The sequence below is a fragment of the Malaclemys terrapin genome, chromosome 8, assembly GCF_027887155.1.
Source record: "Malaclemys terrapin pileata isolate rMalTer1 chromosome 8, rMalTer1.hap1, whole genome shotgun sequence".
Lineage (NCBI taxonomy): Eukaryota > Metazoa > Chordata > Testudines > Emydidae > Malaclemys > Malaclemys terrapin.
In genome coordinates, this window is record NC_071512.1 from 37,837,724 (window position 1) to 37,860,763 (window position 23,040).

Here is a 23,040-nt window from a genome sequence, read left to right on the forward strand (position 1 = left end):
GTAAGTAATAGAATAATGCATTTGCCCACAATGACTGTGAAGAAGCCATTTTGATATACAGTTCTAATAATCTGTGAACTATGAAGGATTTAAAGGGTGAATTGTAATGGCTCTGAAGAATGATTATAATCATTTCAAAGGGCCATTGTTTTGTAACTGGTAAAGAAAAGGCTGATCAAAATACACACACACACACACACACACACACATATATAGTAGTGTGTGTGTGTGTGTGTGTATATATATATATAACAAAATACACATGATACACTAGCTAAATATGGAAACTGAAATACATAAAATTAAGGCTGGATTTTTATCATAAGGAATATCATGAAATCACTGATTAGCTTTAAAAAAATCAATCAACCTTTGACAGTTTGAAATGTTTGTGCGAGCAGCAGATGTGATAATCAGGAACAGCAGAGCAAATGTCATTGAGAGCTGCACAGTGAAACCTTGGGCTGCATGAGGGATTATTAATGCCAGCATTTTCAAACCTGGATGTTTAAAGTTAGGCTCTTAAATCCACATTTGGCTCCTAAACAGAACCAGCCTGTTTTTCAGAGGTGCAAAGGAGCGCCAACTGCTATTGAAATCAATGAGGGTTGTGGGTATTCAGTGCCATTAAAATCAGAACAGTTCTGCTTAGGTGCCTAAATAAGAATATAAGGGGGCTGTGAGAAAGATTTTCAAAATCACAAAATACCAGCTAGGCACCTAAGTGCTATTTGAGCCTTTGAAAATCTCCCCCTAAGAGCCTAATTTTAGGCAACAGGTTCGAAAATGCTTGCCATTCTGTCTACATTAGACTTTTTAGCCATTTTGGACAACGGGTGTCAAATATTCTCACACCCCCATCAGCCAGTGTTGAATTTGGTTGACCCACTGGTTTGGACAAGGTTTGGACAGAGTTCAGTGTCCATTTTAAAGCAACGATGGCCCTTCATTGTATTAGGGGTTGAACATGCTTTGTTCAAATAAGTGTTAAACTCAGTTGACGCTGTCCACACCCATGTGAGAGCCAAGTTCAGCACTGTTTGAGGAAGGGGCAGGAAGGACTGGGATTGACAACCATTGTCAAATTCAGCTGGAAAGCAGGACTTCAGCAACAACAATATGGTCCCACAATGGATTAGACCAGTGGGCTCTCAAAGAGTGCTTAGTTGACCCCTTTTCAGTGCAGCTGAAAGCCATAATTTTCTTTAGCAAGCATCATTAATCAGGACAAGCTTTCACGGCCCCATTGGAGGAGAAAACCACAAGGGCTTCTGGGAGTCTGCAGACCCACTGGGGAAAGATCTGGATGAGCACTGTGTAATGTGGGAGTAGTGGAAGAGAAAAGAGTAGGAAAAAGAAGAGGAAAGATTCGTGAGACAAGGAGAGGAGGAGGGAGAATTGGCAATGAGGTAAAATGAGGAAAGAAGGAGGAGGAGGTTGAGCACAGCAGAACATGAGGAAGAGGTGAGGAAATAGAGAGAAAGAGGTGTGGGGAAGGAGGTTTGTTTGTTTGTTTTTTTAAGGAGAACAGTTTAACTAAGGGCATGGCTACACTTGCAGATGTAGAGCGCTTTGAGTTAAACCAGCCTTCGAAGAGCACAGTAGGGTAAGCGCTGCAGTCTGTCCATACTGGCAGCTTCAAGCGCACTTGCATGGCCACATTTGCCGCACTTGCAGCGGCATTGGGAGTGATGCATTAAGGGCAGCTATCCCAGCATGCAAGTGACTGCAGCGTGCGTTTCAAATGGGGGTGGGTGGGGTGGAGTGTGACAGGGAGTGTGTTGTAAGTATGTGGGAGGAGAGAGAGAGTGGGTTTTTGGGGGGCTGAGAGCATGTCAGCATGCTGTCTTGTAAGTTCAGACAGCAGCAGACCCCACCCCCCCGCCTCTCTCTCTCACACACAGCATTCCACAGTAATGGTTGCTTTGTCTCGGAGCAGATAAGCATTCCGGATGTCAAAAACGGAGCTTTGAAAGGGCATATCCGCATTCCTGCAGCGATTCAAAAACAATGACAAGAGTGGCCACTTGACTTAAGGGGATTATGGGACGTTTCCGGAGACCAATCAGAGTGCAGTAATGCAACAACTCATTCACACTGACGCCCGGGCGTTGTAGCCAAGGCGCAGCAAACATTATTCCATTCGCTGAGGTGAAGTACCAGGAGCGCTCTAGCCGAGGAGTCAGAGCGCTCTACGTGCCTTGCCAGTGGGGACAGGTTGGGAGTTAGGGCGCCCAGGGCTGCTTTAGTGTGTTCTAACTCACAGGTATAACCAAGCCCTAAATAAGAAAGAGAGGGAGGAGTAATAGGTGAAATAAAGGGGAAAAAACATGAATGGGAAGTAGATTTAGAGAGGAAGAAAGCTTCTCAAACAAAAAGGTGTTCTGAGAAAGAGGAGTGAGATGAAAGCGTAACTGTTTTAGATAAATATACTTTAATGTTAAAATTGTTAAACACTAGTAAAATTAGGGAAACCTGGTGTTGAATTTTCCTGAGGAAAGGATACGTCAGGGTACATGGTGTAAGGAAAGAGACAAAGTAGAGTGAAGAGAGAACAAAGGAAAGAAGGAAGAAAAAAGCAAGGAACATGGTGTAGTAATTTATTTTTAAAATTGTATATAACAGTTTGATGCTGAAATGTTGCAGTATAATAACAGAATGCACCCCACCCATCCTCCCACCCTCAGAGGAAGTATACACAATTGTATTTTATTGCAAATGTCAGTTTGTTGTCCTGGCTGGACACTACATTCAGTGATTTATTTAAGTCTTCAAAAGCTTTAGGGGGATACACTGCTAGCAGTTCCAGTAACAGATGAGTTAACTCCCTGAGGAGCCCTGAGTCCTGAGGAAGAAAAGATAAGATAAGGGGTAAGAAAGAAAGATTTCTGTGTAATGCTGAGCTGGGTGGGTTCTGGCATAAATGCAACCACTGGGAGTGTGGGGAAGACATGTCGTCCCCTCAAACTTCACATTCCCTGCTGAATTCCCACCCAACTTTGCTTGTGCTTTAGCTAGGGAGGAAAGAATGAAAAGGCTTCTCTCCCTCTCCCTAGACATGGCCACATCCTGCTGTTAATCTCTGTTTAATGCCCCTTGGATCAAAATATTCTCTGACTACTCCGCACTCCCCACCACAGCTCCTGTTGGTGCTGGGTGATCTCTGGGTGGCTGCATTTGAAGACCCAGCAGAGGGAGGAGGTTGAGCAGAGGTTAATTTCCTCCTTCCTGCCCTGAAAGAAACAGGGTCTCCCAGTCTGACCACTATGGTGAAGGGGCAGTTCTGAGGGGAATGTTGTGGGGCACACTAGTCCCACAGAGCATGAGGAGGACGTAGAGCAGCTGCATAGGGGACACACAGAAACCTGAGGAGGAAACATAGTTGGGGATGTAGCCCTATCTGTAGATTGTGTATTAATTATATTGATTACTTAAGAATTCCCAGTTATCTGTCTGAGGGTTGACAGGTTCTTGTCCCAAGACCAGGTCCAGTATTATTAAAATTACTGTTCAGTTGGGAAATCCGCTGTGCACAATTGCAACACTCACACTTCAGGAACCCTTCTGTGTTTATAATGGTTTATTAACTAATTAGCGGAGTCACAAACACTCTAACCCATCAAGGTGTATAGAGATAATGTAGAATGTGCATCAGAATACTCATTTACTCACACCATCCCTTGAAGAACAACCTGAAATGTTAGCCATTATCTTCCTCCTCACCATCACAGAGACCATCATTCTGACACCTCTCAAGGGCTATATCTCTCTTTCCTCCTGCCCACAGGCTGGGATACAGCTTTTATAATACATTACACTGATGCCACTATGTCTAATCTGTATTCAGTAGGGGATTCTCCCCTCTTCCTTATTTGTATTTCCTCACCCTACTAATGTTGGGGTGCCTTTCTCCTATAGGTTAGTATATTAATGATCTCAAATTATTATCATGTATGTCAATTCATTGCCATGGCACTCTTGTGGCCAAACATCTGCAGATGTTCTATCCTAAAATATGCAAAAGCTGATGTTAGCTCATGTTCCTGTGGTTGGCTGGTGTCATTATAGATACCATTATAGACACCCTTACACACTCTGTTCCCAGCTCCCCAAAACTTAGGGGTGACCATTAGGCCATTTATCTGTGCCAAAGTTAATAGGCAGAGCCATCCCTAGGTTACAGTAAATCAGGGCGACCTGATTTACTGTAACCTAGGACCACGCTTTGGGTGGCCCTTCAGTGGCAGGAGGCAGGCGGGGAGATGAGGTGGGAGGTGGGCGGGGTGAGGAGGCAAACAGGGAGGCAAGTGGCAGGCAGGCGGGCAGGGAGGAGGGGCCAAGGAGGAGCTCCATTACCAGAACCTCCCCCTCTGCCCAGCACCTCATGCCCGCTGGCAGGCCCCACCGATCAGCGCCGCAGGCAGGCCCCACCGATCAGCGCCTCCCCTTCCCTCTCAGCGCCTACCGCAGATCGGATGTTTCGCTCCCGGCATCAGACGGCACTGGCGGGGAGGGGAGAGGAGCGAGGGCGCAGCGCATTTGGGGGAAGGGAGTGGAACTAGGTGGGGAAGAGATGGGTCGGGGTGGGAAGAGACAGGGAAGAGGTGGGGCGGGGGTGGAGCAGGGGTGAGAAGAAACAGGATGGGGTGGGGCCTTGGGGGGTGGAGTGGGGGCAGGGGTGGGGCCTGGGCGGATCCAGGGGGAGTGCCCTCTGGCTGATTAGAAACTGGGCACCTATGTCCGGAGTATTGCACCCCTGTGGGGATGGCCCTGTTCATAGGCCTCAAGCCTTATGTTAACTGCTGAAGCCAATATCTTACAGGAGACAGACCTGTGGGTTCCATGCGTTATTGCTAAATAAAATAAATGCTAAAGATAGTTCTATGGGCTAGAGGGGACATGAGGTGAGGGGACACTAAGGGGACACAAAGCATGAGGCTGGGAACACAAGAGTTACAGAGCCCTGGGGTAGACACAGTGCTGGGGGCACAATACTAGTGGGGACATTTGGTGGGATGACACAAAACAAATGGCAGGACTGTGGGACACAGAGCATTGGGTGGAAACAATCCAGGGAGACAGAGAGCACAATGGGGGACATGGGGATGCAGCACTGGGGAGGACACAGCACTACAGTATCACCCCTATTTTATGAACTAATTGGGGACTGAGGAGTTCATAAAGTAAAAGTTCATAAAACTGGCCATCGCAAAATTATAGTAAGTGTGATGCAGAAGTTGCAGTATGGTGCACTGCATTGCTTTCTTCTTGTCCTTCAAACCACTGGCAAGTGATTTCCAGTGCATTAAAGGCATCAGAATATGAAGGGAGACTGACTTGTTCTTCATCGACATCATTTTTGTTATGTGATTTATTTTTCTGTTGGGAAAAATGGTTTGTATAACTGGTTGTCTGTAAGATTGGTGTGCATAAAATCAAGGTTCTACTTTATTCACAAACACACACACACACACACACACAGATGCATGTGGAAACACACACATTCATGGTAGAATTGTAAGACATGATGCAGGGTAGGAGGTGTAAAAGCTTGTTTGTGGAGCCAGCTCTGTGTCCCTCACAACTTTTGGATAAAAGCACCTGGGCTCTGGTTTGACATCTCTGATGTTCAAAGCAGCAATGCTTAAGGCATCAGGAAATGGAAGCAATGCAACCTGCACTCATTGGGGTTATTTATGTTCCAGAAACTCAGTTAACGAAAAGTTTGTTAAAATGGACTCAGATTCCAGCTCACAAGTCTGCTGGTCTCTCCTTCCTCATAACAACTGTTCCCTATGTCCCAGAAGCCCAATCCTTTGATTAAGAGAAAAGAAGATCCTTCTGTCCATGGAAGCCCAAAACTCAGGCAGGCAAAAGTGGGGAGAATCCCCCTCCTGGGGGCCCCCAATCCCTGAGAAGCGGTAAAGACCTCAGATCAGAGTGCACACACCCTGGATGTGCGTAAAGAGACACACCTGAGGCTTGCAACCCCCTGATCATGGGGAATAGAGGGAAGACCCCCACCCAGAGGACAAAACTCTTAGGCAAGGGAAAGAGGGAGAGACCCCGGTCTGGAGCCCTACAATTCTATGTGACGAAAGAAGAGATCATTATCAGTGAAGCTCTAACTCTCTCCTTTCCCCAGTTGGGAGTTGGGACCTGTTTTGAGATACCATCTCTTTCCCTTAGTCAAAGATTGGGCTCATGGGGTCAGTCTCCTTTTTGAAGGGAGATGGGGGTAGGATGAGGAAAGGCCTGAATGGAGAGAGGGTTTAGGGAAAAAGGGAGCACCTGCAGGGAAAAAGTTTGAGGGGGTAGCTCTTGAGGGTTTGGGTTTATTGAGTCTAGTGACACATACAAACTGTCTCTGGTCGGGTTTGTAGAACTGCATTTCTCACTGCGCATTGTTTTATTGTTTGTGCAAAATTAGGCAAATGATGTCTATTGTTTTGAATGTTTAAATCATATTTTAAATGTGTATATATATATGATTATATTAAAATATATTTCCATGATTTCTCCACCTATAATCACAATCTCCTAACAATTGCCACTACCAGACTGTAGGCATAGTGCATTATTAGGGTGACCATACGTCCCATTTTGGCCGGAACAGTCCCCTTTTTTAAGCTCTGTCCCCAACATCATGATGTTTTTTGCAAATCAGGGCATTTGTCCCATTTGCTCTTGCCCTAGATGGGCATGGAGGAACATTCAGGAAAGAGCAAACAAGACAAATGCCCGGTTTTGCCAAAAAAGTCATGACGTCGGATCAGATGAGCGGCAACGGCAGGCGGGTTGGGCTGTCAGCCCTGCGTGGTGGGGCTCGGGCTGTGAGCCCCATGTGGTGGGACTCAGGCTGACAGCCCTTTACCCCACCATAGAGCTTGGGTGAGCAGTGACACCAGGTAGCTCAGGCAAGCAGTGATGCCAGGTGGTTTGGGCTGTCAGCCCTATGCGGCAGGCCTCGGGTGAGTGACAACACCAGGCAGCTTACACGGTGTCCTGTTTTCAGTTTAGGGGAATATGGTCACCCTATACATTATGCAAATAAAAATCCATATAATGCAAGCCCAGAGTCTGGAGCAGTCAGTAGCAAAATCTATAGACTAAGCAAACTAGGATATGTATTCTGCATTCATACCAAACTGCAATATATATCCAGTTGTATCAAGAATATAGCGGGCGGCCAGATATATGCATTATAATTAAGGCATTTCATATATAGTCCCTGATCTAAATTGGGTGAGGAAAGGGTTAAAACTGTATTGCTGAGTAAGGGGAGTAACGGGTACCTTCCTGCATTCCAGGATCCAAGAGACATTCAGCTATGGGGAGCTGGGCTAGGGTGACCAGATGTTCCAATATTTTTGGGACCATTTCGATATTAGGGGCTTTGTCTTACATATGCAACTGTACCCCCTTCTCCCTCCAAAAAAGGAGCATCCCGATTTTTCACACTTGTTATCTGGTCATCCTAGGCTGTATAAGAAACTGAACTGAAGAGCAGGGTCTTCCTCTAATAAGGGAGCAATGGGGCTGGAGACGACTTCTTCTATTTGCTTGCGTTTATCCAGTGTTACGCTTTGGCCACAAGAGGCCTGATTTTTAGCCTATGGTAGCTGGCAAGTCAGTTCCTGCTGTAATAACAGCCCAGAACACAGTGGCAGAGCTACTCCAGTATCTGAGATAAATATATTTTTTTTAATTTCCCTGTAAGAATTTTTCTTTAAAGTCCAGTTGTGCCAGAACACTAATAACCACCACAAATCAAACTAGAAAATGCAGCAAGTCCTTGTTGCTTTTCTCCTGTATTATGCCTGGGTGTTAGAGCAATTGGGGGTTGGGGATCTCACACACCATATGCGCTATAATTACCTAGTTTAATGTTACTGTATTTAAACACAGGCAGGGATTAAGGCAGCAGGCTCCCTGGTGGGGAGGAGCTTTTATTTTGCCCATTCCGCCTCTAAATCAGTAGGGTAGGACAGGTCAAACAGATGGAAGTACAAAGAGCGAGAGTTATTTATTTGCTTGCTTTTTTAAAATTTCAAATTGATGTGATCCTTTGAAAAGACGATGATCATTTGCAGACATCGGGTTAGGCTATTTGAGGTTTAACTTTTTTCTGTCTGCATCACTTCCCTATCTCGAAATTCAATATCTACCACTTTTCTTGATTAAAAAAAAAAGATTAAATGGGCATTTTAATCCAGAAAAGGCTTAGGGAAGATCAGTGCAGCTAGAATGTCTGCAGAGTTCCCCCGAATGACACAGAGAGGTCTTTTTTTCCAGTGCACATAATGCTTGCACTTGGCATGCTGTTTCAGAATAAGTGTGCAGAATGTCAGACTCTTTATAGCAGTGAATATTCATCATGCCAGCCAGAAGCAGAAGCTGCAGTCAGTGCATCAGCAAAGGAGGCAGGGAGGAAAAGATCAGGTTAATGACTGGCTTTCCCTGCGATTTACTTCCTGCTTGTCACCTGATCTCCATTTTAAATAAATGCATTTAATTGATAACAATGTGGTTGCACTGACATGAGGGTGGAGGAGTCTGTCAGTAAGGACTGGGTTAGTCCTAGATTCACAATGTCTATAGCGTGTGTGTTCTGTTGGCTAGAAAAATCAGACAATTCAAAAAGATTTCCTTTAAAACTTCTAAGAATAGATGGTTTGGTTGAAAGCTTTTATCTGAATGACCTCTTGGATCCGCGAGCCACTGAAATCCTTATAGACAAGGACAAAATGATGAATGGGAAGGGGAGGGACAGAATAGAAGCAAGCTACTGTCTCAGCTGAGCATGTCACATAGTCACAAATATCTCTGCATGAAGATAGAGCTGTACAGAAATGCTTCTACCTCCCTTTAGCAGGGGCACATCTGCTCTCACACTAAACTCAGCCTTCTTCTGACAAAGGTTCTTTAAGAAAGCTGCAGAGAGATGGGAGGCAAAGACAAAGCACTACACTATATGGACAGTTCTCATTATGTAAAGTGAGCACCACCTGTTCCTGGCAAATGCCAGATTTTAGCTTTGGGGTTATGCAGAGACTGCAAGTATGCACAGTCCCTAAAAAAGAGAAAATAAAATGTCAATGAGAAAAAAACCTCCATCCCTAGCCCAGTCTTGATGGGAGTATTGATTTGCCGGCTGAGTGACATGATGTTTTGTGCTCTGTGAAGCAGGCATCATGCTCTGCACTTAGAAGATATCTCAATTCCAGACTATTTTAACCCGTCATTCTGCGTGTCAGCTCTGTTCTGCTTACACAGCATTTGGAATAGGGTACAAGCCAGTAAAAACCAACCCCTCAATTGAGTGAATGCACAAATCTGATTTTCCAAAAGATAGCCATATAAAATCTGAGTGACAGACATTTATTTTAGCGTCTTTCATCAAAAGATTACCAAACGCACAAACTATACAGGGGTCACTTTGCTCATAATTGAAATGCAGCCTCTCTGGGGTGGAATGAAACTGCTTTCTAAACAATACAACCCTGACCACAGTCTTATTGAATTGAAACTAAAGGGGGAATCTAGGGCTGCAGAAAATTATCCATGCTGTAATTTCGAACACACACTTCTTGCAAATAGTAGCCTAGGATTTTTCATGACTACTGCTGTTCATGATTTTAGTTTTATATTTCATCTTTTAAAAAAATCTGGCATATTCAGTTGTGCAGTGTCTCTGAAAGCCATGGAGGGGTGTGGTTCAGCACTATCTCAGAGGTCTGCTGAGATGCTTGCATTTGTCTTTGAGCCTGTGGGTGGTGGCTGATGAGGTCAAAAAGGCATCTTCCATTTTAGAACGCAGACATGCACACATATCTGTAGTGTCAGGGAGCTGCAGCTGCAGTCTGGGTTTAGTTTCCGTTTTGTGCCTATGTTTTAAAAATAAATCATTTGATCATTGAACATAAGGACTCCTGAATTCATTGAGAACAAGCCAAAGGAGAGAGCACTACTTACCTAGTCAGCTCCAGTTCAGGGAATGCCTAGGCACTGGCAAGAAGGGGCCAGTCCTGTTTTTCTTTGTGATGACCTCTGACAAGGTCATATATAGCTGTAGGGTGCAGAGAAAAGGAGTGTAACACTTTAAATGAAGTGTGATGAATATAGTTGGGGGGGGGGGTAAGCTTTATTTAGACAGTTCTTATAAGTTCAATAAACATCTTAAAAGCATGTATTAAGCTACAGAAAATATGCAAGGGAAGCACAGCTAATCCTGTTAAGTGTAAAGTTACATCTAAATTGAGAGGTTTTGTGTGTTAAATGCTTGTTGATCAGACAATAAATAACTCGTTATAGAGGCTTTAGAAACTGAGGGGTAGGTGACATTTATCCCTGATCTGAAATGCCTAAACATGCAGTGATAGTACAACTGAACTGTGACCTTCCTGCCTGACACTCCAGATATAAACACTGTTGTCAGGTAAATCAAGCGGAAGTGAAATTTCTTGAAAAGGCTGCTGAAGCCCTGCTAGTAGGAAATGATGATCATGAACCTATTACATTCTGTCTGTAGCCGTCTCCCTGCTTTTGAGTTCCTCAGCCCACTGTAAGGATAATTAGTTTCCTTTGGCTTAGTGAGTATTAAGGAGTATTAATATGCTTAATTTATAAGGGCAAAAAATGTATTCAAGGGCTGTGATAAAGACAGATAAGTGGAGGCAAACCCCTTAGTCTTGGTGCTCACAGAATCCTGATTCCAGGGTAAATATTATGGGTTTGCTAAGTTTGGTTCCACTATAGCAGAAGGATTTGTGATGTATATTAGTCACTTAATCTGGTGAGTAAATTTGTGTAAGCAGAACCAGATTAAAGAGATAATATCCTGTTTTGCATTAGATTTCAGTGGTACAGACAGACATGTGCACTTTGTAGTGTTGTTTAACATTTTCAGGCAATCTAGGACCCCCCTACATTGTGCCATAGGATATACCCCTTTACACTGCAGAAAGGGATCTTAAATAACCCTTGCAGAATACCCTAATCATTAGGTCAACATAAAGCCCCTCTCTCTGGTATAAGGGACATGTTGAGGACAGGAGGAGCATGGCCAGAGTACACTGTGCTCCAGTTGTTTTGCTGATATAGTGGTCTATAGAGGGGCATAATAAGCCAACACACTTTAAAGAAACCTTGGGGCTATACCTTATTGCATTGTGCAGGCCTCTGACACAGTCCAGAATTAGGGAGGTCCAAAAGTGGCTTAAGGTCACTTCTGTCTCTCCCATTTATGTGCCCAACGCAGGAATAGAAGAAAAGAGAATCTGTGCCAGGGTTATTTGGAAGGAGTGATGGATGGGGGTTGTTGAGAAGGAGAAAATATTTATTTGTCAAGTAAAGCTTGATTTAAAGTGTGGAATATAAGAGGTCACATTTTATGTATACAAGAAGAGAGAGGATCAATTCCTCATTTGGAACTAGGCCAAGGCACACACTATTCAGTTCCATAATTTATTATTTCAAGGAAATGAGGGGGATACCAAATGTACACACATCCCCAGGCAAACAATTTAATTAAGCCGGAGTGAAGGCTGAAAGTACATATTAGTGTCTTGGGTGTTAAGCGACTTGCCAAAACACTGGTATTATCAAAAACAAACATGAAAAAAGTCAGCCGTTCAAAATTAATGTTACAAGAAACTTACAGGAATGTTGTAATTTTGTAAAAAAGAAAGGACACAAAGTTCTGTTAACATTCCAAAAAAGTGAAGATATTTGAAAACAGGGAAATTCAGTTTAGCTCACCAAAACAACTGTCCCAAAACAAGCAAAAAAGCTGAGACAGTTTTATCTAGTCATATTAATGTATGTATTTATTGTAAGTTAAGTTCCCATACATAACACAGGTTTATCTAATAATTGACCACAGAGCTAATGTCTCTTAATCATGTAGGAGACAACAACCTTTCTTTATGATCACACCATTCCCAGGAGAAGACATGCTTTACTATTTCCTGTTTATATGTCCCATACTGAAAACAATCATCTTACCTTACTCACAAAGATTCCATGGGCCACCTGTTACACAAATGTCCTCAAATACATGCTAATATAGCATTTAAACTGCCCTTGTAGGGTCTAGAACGTGAAAGTACAACTAGGGTTGCCAACTTTCTAATTCCACAAATCCGAACACCATAGCCCCTTGCCTTCCCTGAGGCCCTGCCCCCACTCACTACATACCCCCTCCCTCGGTGGCTCGCTCTCTCCCACCCTCACTCACTTTCATTGGGCTGGGGCAGGGGGTTGGGGTGCAGGAAGGGATGAGGGCTCTGGGGTGGGGCCAGAAATGAGGAGTTCAGGGTGCGGGAGGGGACTCTGGGCTGGGGCAGGGAGTTGTGGGGTGTGGGAGGGGGTGAGGGCTCCAACTGGGGGTGCGGGCTCTGGGGTGGGGCTGGAGATGAGGGGTTTCGGGTGTAGGAGGGGGCTTCAGGCTGGGGGGTGGGGCTGAGGGATTTGGAATGCGGGTTGAGCAGGCAGTTGGGGTGTGGGAGGGGTGAAGGCTGCGGGTTGAGCAGGCGGTTGGGGTGTGGGAGGGGTGAGGGCTCTGAGCTGGGGGTGCTGGCTCTCAGGTGGGGCTGGGGATGAGGGGTTTGGAGTGCAGGAGGAGGCTCTGGGTTTGGGGTAGGGCTCAGGGCTGGGGCAGGGGGTTGGGGCTCGGGGTTGGGGAATGGGCTTACCTCAGGCGGCTCCCGGTCAGCAGCGCAGCAAGGCTAAAGCAGGCTCCTGGCTAATGGGAGTGCGGAGCCAGGTTGAAAACTGGACACCTGGTCACCCTAAGTACAACATCTGCATGAAAAGCAAAGATCAAGAAGCATCACACATATCAGAGATTTGTATGTATGCAACCAGTTTTAAGGAACAGAGTCCTGTGGCACCTTTAAGATTAACAGACGTATTGAAGCATACGCTTTCGTGGGTGAATACCCACTTCGTCAGACGCATGTGGGTATTCACCCACGAAAGCTTATGCTCCAATATATCTGTTAGTCTTAAAAGTGCCACAGGACTCTCTGTTGCTTTTTACAGATCCAGACTAACACGGCTACCCCTCTGATACTTGACAGTTTTAAGGAGAGACTGTAAACTTAAAAATGTGTTCTTTATTTCTGAGACAAGAAAACCTTTTGGTTTGCATACATAATACCTTTTAAAACTTAAAACGTCTATGCCTAAAATTGCAGAAGTTGTGGAACTGCATAGTGAGATACAGAAGTACAAGAGATATTACATGTTTCACACGGATCACAGAAGAGAATGTAGAAGCATTGTGGGACTGCTGAGAGGACCAATTGCAATGGTCCCGCTGAAATGCTGGTGCTTTTGGTCTACTCTACCACTGCAACGGTGCATGCAGAGTGGCTCAATGCAGAATATGGTGGCGAGATTTGTTCAGAGCAAATCTAATTACAATGGTGCTGACAGTGTTTATTCACTATTGCACGCACGTGTGTGTGGACAGGAGGTGTGTTATAACCATGACAGGTGCTTGCAATTCTATTTGCAACACTACATTTCTCTACGGTACACAAGAATAAGATTTTGATCAGACTTCAAAGGTTTAAAAGGTCATAACAAATAACTCCAAACATAAGCATCAAATCTTCCCCAAAATACTCAGTCTCCAGCAAATACTCAGGACAGATAAATTAAAATAAATTTGAAGTTTCTGTCCAAAATTGGGAGTTTGTAAAAGTATATAAGAACTTAAGAACGGCCATACTGAGTCAGAACAAAGGTCCATCTAGCCAGTGTCCTGTCTTCCGACAGTGGCCAATACCAGGTGCCCCAGAGGGAATGAACAGAACAGGTAATCATCAAGTGATCCATCCCCTGTCACCCATTCCCAGCTTCTGGCAAATAGAGACTAGGGACACCATCTCTGCCTATCCTGGCTAATAGCCACTGAAAGTGTTCAAGACTCTTCAGATAGTAAAAGAACAAAACAAACAAAAAATAGCTTATTTTTCAAGCTCCCTACAAATGTAATCCACATTACATTTGGTCAGCATATTGTTAGTGGCAGAAGACCACACATGAGAAATTTCAAGTAAATTGGTTAGTTTTGGCAAAGTTGTGGCAGTGGGATTCAAAATTGGGTTTATACTGGAAAGCTAGTTACAGGCTGCCTAGTTTAAAGCATTCCTGCTTCGCTTGGTACGTTAGAAACCATGGCAGAGTTCTAAAATCAAGCAGGGGCTGTATAGACCTGTGAGTCTAGCACACCAATTAAGAACTTCCCTAGTTATGTCCAAATTACTAGAAGGCCTGAAATGTCTGCAAAATGCTGATGACAAAGCTTTCTTATATTTTTATTTGACAATGAGTAGCTTCCAAAATAAAAGGATCTACCATATTTCATCGGAATGCCAAGAGGGGGTCACCAAAATCTGAAGTTTTAGGCCTTGCTGTTATGGAGTTACAACATGACAAGAAAATTCACAAAGAATTTTCCAGTCTAGGAAATCACTGAAATATTTACTCTCCTCTCCAAACATCTTTGCCAATTCACTCCCAATTTGACACCCATCATCCCTCTAATTTCCGACTTTGCATTCCAGTTCATAGTCTGTCAAGACTTTCACTTTTCCTGAGCATTTTAGAGGAGTAGCCATACTTGTCTTTCAAAGGGGGAAAGGCTATGGAGAAGACTGTCCATAGTATGAGGCCCAATTTGGAACCTTGTTTGAAAGAGTCCCTTAGGTGCGACAGTTTACCCTGTGTATGCTATATTAGCTGATTAATTGTGTTTGATGCTGCTGTAAGATTTTAATGTTGTTTTGACTTTTTCAGAACCTGAGGCAGGAGAGGTGTCCCCCCCAGTGGGAGCTGGTGTGAACAGCAACAGCTGGACCTTTAAATATGGACCTGGCAATCCCAAACAAGCTGGTCCCGGTGAGTTGCCAGACAAATTCATTATCCCGGGATCTCCTGCGATCATCTCCATCCGGCAGGAACCACCAAACAACCAAATTGACAAAAGTGACTTCATAACCTTTGGCAAGAAGGAGGAGACCAAGAAAAAGAAGAAAAAGAAGAAGGGAAACAAGACTCAGGAGAAAAAAGAAAAGGGGAACAGCACCACTGACAACAGTGACCAGTGAGGGGTTTATACTGTCAGAACCCACTTAGCCATTTTTTTTAATATTGGCAGATCTCTCCTATGTAGCAACTCCCAACTTCTTCCTACTGTTAACAAATTTCCTGTGTATATATAGACTTCAGAAATCAGCAGGAAGTTCACAGTGTCTATCTAGATTGCTTAACAGGTTTTGTCTTGAAAGCTTTATTAAGTCTGGTGTTAACTTTTTTTCTCCACTCTGGCTTGTTTTCAGACTCTAAAAAGCAGACACAAGTTTCCTTTCTCCTACGCCGAAAAGGAGAATCTTCACAGTACAGCCAGTGAGAGGTTGGACTCTCTGCATTGTGATTCCTGTGATCCTGTCTTGATGACACTTACAGGACAAGTTTAAAAGTTTTAATATTGTGCACCCTGTGTCTGATTGGAAACATTTGTATGCAGATGTCAGCTAGGTGATACAAGATCAGATTATAAATGCAAGAAGAGCTGGTAAAATATGAACAACAAAGGAAACACCTAATGAATGTAGTGTTCAAAGATGTTCAGGCTGGGGAGGAAATGTCTCAAAGGAGATGACCAGACTTTTTGAATATAGATACTAGCTGTGTGGAATACTGAGTCTTTTGCATGACGTATTGTACACACTCCAGCAAAGAAAAGCTCACATTTACAGCTCTTTAAGATACCATAAAGTATAACTCTCACCAAGCCATTGGCTATATTTCATTATAAGTCCTGATTATCCTCGCAAGGATGTCCCTCAGAGTGGGACAACAAGGGATGAGCTGACACCTAGGGAACGTAACTGACTGTGATGTTTCCTCTACATCCCTATTTCCAGTCTATTTAACATTCTTTTGAACTTAATGTCTCTGAAAAGGTCAGAGTATTTTCCACAACAGATATGCAAAAGCGAGAAAAAAGGAACACATTATCTATGCTATTTGTTATTTGATATATTTATTTATAAAGAAAATATAGCTGTAAATGTTAAAGAAATATGATGCCCTTTAACCCAAACAGAAGTCAATCTACAGCTATTAGAAATTATAATTGCTGCTATTAAAGTGCTTTAGAGAAAATGCCTGAAACATCTGTATTATATCGGCCACTTGCCAATCACAGCTTTATTCTGTTGGGTCACTCAGGCGCTGCCTCTTGCATGTATTAATAAATACAAGAATATAATTTTTTGCATTAATCTGCACTTTGAATACGCAACATTTGCAAACAAACTGTCCTAATATAAAGAAGCAGAAGCAAACTATTTCTCACACAAGATCTACTTACCTGCTAGCTCTGTGCAGTGTCTTGGTGTTATCTCCCACACAACCTTTTTTGGTTTTAGTTTTACTTTTCAATGAGGTTATGAATTGCTGACCCTATTAACACTCATTATGTAAAATTCAAATACTGTATGTATGCTGTATGCTCTTATAAGAATCCTGAAATATTTATTCTGTGCTTGTGTATGTGAATGTCAATGGAACTATTACCTAGACTGGACTTTAAGCTTTACTGTTGAATGTAAATCCATTCTTTCTTTTTTGTACACTTGTGGAAAAGTGGAGTAGTGTTAATTTTTTAAGCCACTGTTGGTTATCAGTTTTTGTGTATGAAACACAAGTAAAATATCTTTCTTAAATCAAGAAATCAGTGACTCAAGGGCTTTTATTTATGGATGATTATAAAGCAACAGCTCTGGTAACTGTGAAAAGCTAAGACTACAGCTGGTGTATTGATTGTATCCTTTGGTATCAGTGTTTGGGCATAGACCAATATATGTATTTTTAAACAGAATTCTAAGGGAATTCTAAAGAGATGCCTAGAGTATTTTACATTCACAAAGTAAAGCTCAAGGTGTCCTACGAACCTGAGCTCTATGAGATACCACACTGTTCTTAAAATTTCTAATGCTCACAGTAATCTAGGATCAAAGAGAACAGCTTTGTTCCTTGTGACATGTCTGACAAGTTTTAAATTTCCAAACTGCAGAGAGTTCAGAGCTGGTCAGTTACTACTGAGTTCAAAAACCTGCCAGTCTTGAAAACCATAGAAGGTAAATAATCTGATTCAAAGGATTTCATAGCTCAAAGAATGAATTTTATGAAGCACCAAAGGTACCCTGTAGTCCAAGAAATAGGGGTCTGTTTAGATTCATTTGTGGCCGTTGGCAAAGAAGAAATACTACTCATGAAAGAAACTCATCATTGACTCCAAGTTGCATTCAACAATCTTCAGAAGTTCAAGAGCCGAGGTGCACCTGCCTCGGGCTTGGGGCTTCAGCACTAAGGGAAGAGATCTTGGGGCTTCAGCCCTGTGGTGAGGTGCCTGCCAGGGCTTGAGGTTTCAGCCCTGTGTATGTGGGAGGGTATCACAGGACTTCTGCCCCATGTGAGGCACCTGCTGATGCCCAGAGCTTCAGAGCTGCTGTGTGTGTTGGGGGGGAGGTGTCTCAGGGTTTTTGCCCCACAGGAGGTGCCTGTCTGGGCTCAGGGCTTCAGCCCTGCTCCTTCAGAAGCCCTGAGCACAGACAGGCATGCCCTCTGGGGTTGAAGCCCCTCCCTCCTCCCCCTGCTGGGCAGAAGCCAGAAGTGAGGTGTGGGTGGGGGGCACATGGGATCACATGCCCCCCCACATTTTTGCCAGGATTTGCTGGCCCTGCTTGGTCACATATGGTGCTGCTGGGCCCCCTCTATGCATGGCAGCTGCTGAAGCTGACAGGCTGGGAGCTGCAGCCGTGGGGAGAGGCAAACAGCTGGGAGCTGCAGGGAGAACCACTGAGGGTAAGGTGGGGTTCCTGGAGGGGGGCGTGACTCAAGCTGTTTGGGGGGCTGAGCCTTTAAATTGTGCCCCTCCACTTTCAGCAGACACCAGTCATCTCTGGCAGAATCCCTTAGCCCCACCATAGGGCAGAAGCCCCAAGCTCCTCCCCCCACAGTCTTGTAGGTGGAGAATGGGAGTGGTGGGGCTCCATGAGCTACACTTTAACTGTAAAATAGCTGCCTACAGCTCATGAGCCGCGGTTTGACCACCCATGATGTAGAACACTCTCTCGGGGAAGACATGGAGGGCCTGAAAAAAAGCCCAGGAGAGTATACTTTATTGATTAATTTTGCATTGGCAGAAGAATGAATAAAATACTCTTCCAGATGATTGCTTTAAGATTTGACAATGCACTTAATTTTTCAACTCTGAACCCTTAGTTTCAATTTATAGTACTGACATATGAAAAGTGAAATGTGGTAACTTGGCACAACTGCCATTCTTGGTCCAAGGAAATGTCCAGGACTGGGGTAGCAGTGGGATTCTACCGCACAGAACTGGGATGATTTTGCAGAGCTGTGGGTTAGGGTCTAGTACTTGGATAACACACAGATTATGCGGAGCAGGGTTGAGGACTTTTATTTAAACACTATATAGCCACTATTTAAACACTATAGAACAAACAAACCAATGGGTAAGAGAAGAATAAGACCCATAGCAATCAAAGAACAAGCAAATGTCTTTCTTTTCCCTCCTATTAACATATTAACAATTTCTCAAACAAAACACAGCTGAACTTGCTGAGTCCATGTTACAATGCCATATTTTTTAAAGACATGTAGGCTTGAAAGAAATCTCACACCTGAAGTAGTTCATATTTCTCTGCCCCACTGCTCTAAACAGCAACCATTGTCTCTGCGGACATTTGCTTTTCATGCTGCCTGTAGGGTTTTATAGGGCCAAGTGATCAAAGGTGAAACATCCTCATTAAACTGTTCTATATTTACATCACAACTTTATAAAAAGCTATCTCTGGTACAGCATTTTTCATTAGATTTCTAAGACAGCCTGTTGTAATTTCTTCCTGATTTGCATTTGGGCCATGTCAAACAAGAGTGGACAATTTCAAAGAATTCTATGGCTCATGTGCAAGAGGAAGACTTGAAACTCAGTTTCCCAAATCTATATGACACTCCATTACTGAATTAATTGTAGTTAGATTTGACACATTGGTATCTCTCTAAAGATTCTTCTCCCGCCCCCCCCAATGTATCTGAATAAATATCTCCATTTTTGAACATTTAAAGAATGCTAACAGACTCCTTCCCCCTGGAGATAAAAGTACCTTCTTAGAACAATGCCTAATAGTGCATGACAAACTGGCTACAATTCATGTAAGATATCTGCATTTCCTCCCACTCCCAAAATCCAACTACCATCTTTCCCTTACATAAGTAGAACTTCCCATCATCAACTTGGCTCATGGCCATCACAATGTTGCCTTCTGTGTAGGTCAAGACCTTGGGGAAACTGAGTTCCGCCCTGTCAAAACTATAAAGGGAAGGGTAACAGCTGTCCTGTGTACAGTACTATAAAATCCCTCCTGGCCAGAGACTCCAAAATCCTTTTCCCTGTAAAGGGTTAAGAAGCTCAGGTAACCTGGCTGGCACTGACCAAGGACCAATAAGGGGACAAGATACTTTCAAATGTTTGGGGGGGGAAGGCTTTTGTTTGTGTTCTTTGTTTGGGAGTGTGTTCGTTCTTGGGACTGAGAGGGACCAGACATCAATCCAGGTTCTCCACATCTTTCTAAACAAGTCTCTCCTATTTCAAACTTGTAAGTAAATAGCCAGGCAAGGCGTGTTAGTTTTCCTTTGTTTTCTCAACTTGTAAATGTACCTTTTACTAGAGTGTTTATCTTTGTTTGCTGTACTTTGAACCTAAGACTAGAGGGGAGTCCTCTGAGCTCTTTAAGTTTGATTACCCTGTAAGGTTAATTTCCATACTGATTTTACAGAGATGATTTTTACCTTTTTCTTTAATTAAAAGCCTTCTTTTTAAGAACCTGATTGATTTTTCCTTGTTTTAGATCCAAGGGGGTTGGATCTGTATTCACCAGGAGTTGGTGGGAGGAAGGAGGGGAATGGTTAATTTCTCCTTGTTTTAGATCCAAGGGGGTTGGATCTGTATTCACCAGGAGTTGGTGGGAGGAAGGAGGGGGGATGGTTAATTTCTCCTTGTTTTAAGATCCAAAGGGTTTGGATCTGTTTGCACCAGGGAATTGGTGAAAGGTTTCTCAAGGCTTCCCAGGGAGGGAATCCAATTGGGAAATGGTGGCAGCGGACCAGAGCTAAGCTGGTAGTTAAGCTTAGAAGTTTTCATGCAGGCCCCTACATTTGTACCCTAAAGTTCAAAGTGGGGATACAGCCTTGACACGCCCTCTCATGTCTGAGATAAGATCTGAACAACATTCCTTCCTTCATCCTATTCCCTCCTACCAACAGTTTTCTGAGTGTACTGCAAAGGCATGTAGAAGAGGCTTCAGTGGCCATCCCTGTCTGATCCCTAATAAGTTAATAGATTTCTTGTTTCTGCTGCCATTCACTCATTAAAGAAATAGTGGCAACTTCTAGACTCATAACCCTTACTCGTTTTAAGAAAGTTACAAGAATCCCATATTTCTGTAAAACCTCCCATGAATAATGTGCAGCTTGGTCAGAAGTATTACTTTGATCAAATGCTTTGCTTTGACCAAGAAGACTATCTGAACATTCCCTTAGTCTCCTTCATAAACTCTCTGAATAGAAAACTAAAAAAGAATAAACAGACAATTAATTGGTATTGTGGTTTCGTCACCTGGAATGCAATCACCTACACAAGCATAGTTACCAACACTATTGGGCACAGTATGCTTCAGCAGCCACAATATGAGGGACCATAAATATGGAGCCATTGATGCTATCAGCCATGCAGTAAATACATCATGTCTATGGCATAGCTATAAAATGTCTGGTAATGGTGGCTGGTAAACATAAGACACAAAATATGAGGCAAGATAGTGTCCATCTTTCCCTGAAGGGAAAAGTGCACAGCTGTTACAATGGACTACTGTCGCCCCTTCACATTCCTTGGCTATGCCTGTATAGTCGCTCTCATGTACATCACTATAGTACTGTGATGTTGCATGCCATATGTTTTATGGAAATATGCTTATGAGTGTGAATATGATGTAACTGGAATATGCTTTATGCAAAAGGTCACTTGCAAGGTATCGTTACAAAGGTTATACCCTACTGAATATATTCCTCCTATTTGTATGCATGTATCATTCTTGTATATGAAGCTAGAAATATGAAGTATAACTCTGAGGTCCTATTGTAATTATGCAAAGTGTGGGCCATTAATGGTGGTTTAGAATCTTGATGGCTCCCATTGATTAGGACAATTGGTTGTAGATGGTTTATTTACCTGAAAGCCTTCCTGTGTATGAGTGTGCCAGCCCATGGGTAATGAAGAATGAGGTCTGACAGGACATGTCACATGATATCTTAAATCTGGTACTTTTCCATTTAGAAGGAGGGGTGGGGACCCAGAGAGACAAAAGATTCCCACTTTGTGCCAACGCTATAAAAGGGGGGTGGAACAGAACAAAGGCGGCAGTCAAGAGAATACCCCTGCTTTCCACCTAAGATGTCTGCTGGAACTAACAAGGAGTGTACCAGGGAAAAGGATTGGGCCCAGACTAGAAAGGAGTCTAGTCTGTGAAAGAAGCTTATTGGAATATCTCTCAGGGTGAGATTTTACCTGTAATCAGTTTCTTAATGTGTTAGGCTTAGACTTGCGTGGTTTTTGCTTTATTTTGCTTGGTGACTTACTTTGTTCTTTCTGTTATTACTTGAAACCACTTAAATCCTACTTTTATACTTAATAAAATTACTTTTGTTTATTAATGAACCCAGAGTAAGTGATTAATACCTGGGGGAGCAAACAGCTGTGCATATCTCTCTATCAGTGTTATAGAGGATTGACAATTTATGAGTTTACCCTGTATAAGCTTTAAACAGAGTAAAACGGATTTATTTGGGATTTGGATCCTATTGGGAACTGTTGTCTGGGTGCTGGAGATACGTGACCTGCTGAGCAGTTTTTGGTTAAAGTCTGCAGCTTTGGGGGCGTGGACCAGAAATGGGTCTGTGTTGCAGCAGGCTAGCATGTCTGGCTCAACAAGGCAGGGTTCTGGAGTCCCAAGCTTTTGCAGGAAAAATGGGCTCAGGGGTAATCTCAGCACATCAGGTGACAGTCCCAAGGGGGTCTCTGTGACCAAACCGATCACAAGTACATTGAAGGTGCTTAACATCAAATGACTATAGAGATATGGTAAAATAAAAAGCAATCACATCGTCCATTCAGTGAGCAATTTTGCTGCTATTAGAAATGAACCCAAAATTACAAAAATAGCTTCCCTGCATGTGCAAGTGTTTATTGAATAAAGGTACCAAATAACCAAGCAAGGTCTGACCTCTAGGGTGGGCTTTATCATGGACCTATTGAGCTATAAACCAGACCAGGGAACGGTGCTGTGATGTTACCTGATGAAAATATGACCATATAGATAATTGTTGCAACCAGTGTTATATATTTGCAGCAAATATTGTACAAAAGTTGTCAAGTGAGATGTCTATGAAAAGGTTATGATTTGCTGGTTATAATTATAATGCATGTATCATTTTTGTATTTGAAGTTATAAGTATTGGCTGTATACCTGGATTTCAAATGTGTGCTCCTGGGGTAATGCCCACAAGGTAATTAGCCAGCACATCTTGGAGGGACTGCTCAAATTGAGTGGCCCATCAAAAGAATATTTAACTGACAATGGACCATGGGAGATGTCCATCTATACTTGATGGAATTTCCTGCTGTGATTAGGCAAAATGCATGGACATGGGACTTACCCATGTGACTCCAAACTCCATCCTGTTGCTGTAATTTTCCACAGTAAGAACAATGGGATGCCCTCCACATGTCAAAAGCTATAAAAGGCCCTGGAAACACCTCCATTTGGTCTTTAATTCTGCTTCTTACATTCAGTTTGCTAGAAACTGAAGCTCTGAGCAAAGGACTGAATGACCCATCCAAGCTGTGGATGTATTCCAGAGACTTGACTTAAGCCAGCCGTT

At 43.2% G+C, this 23,040-nt stretch overlaps 1 protein-coding gene across 9 annotated transcripts in view; it reads left to right on the forward strand.

Moving 5' to 3' along the window:
- The window catches only part of LOC128841801 (protocadherin alpha-C2-like), a 323,141-nt gene extending 306,476 nt beyond the window's left edge, over positions 1-16,665 (forward strand). For 8 of the 9 annotated variants that reach the window (XM_054037229.1, XM_054037225.1, XM_054037226.1 and 5 more), the window contains exon 4: positions 14,809-16,665. In XM_054037229.1, coding sequence (XP_053893204.1) covers positions 14,809-15,119 — 311 coding nt within the window. In that variant the 3' untranslated portion in view covers positions 15,120-16,665. The remainder of the gene's footprint in view (positions 1-14,808) is intronic. The other variant, XM_054037224.1, reaches the window with a different exon arrangement.
- Positions 16,666-23,040: the final 6,375 nt, after the last annotated feature.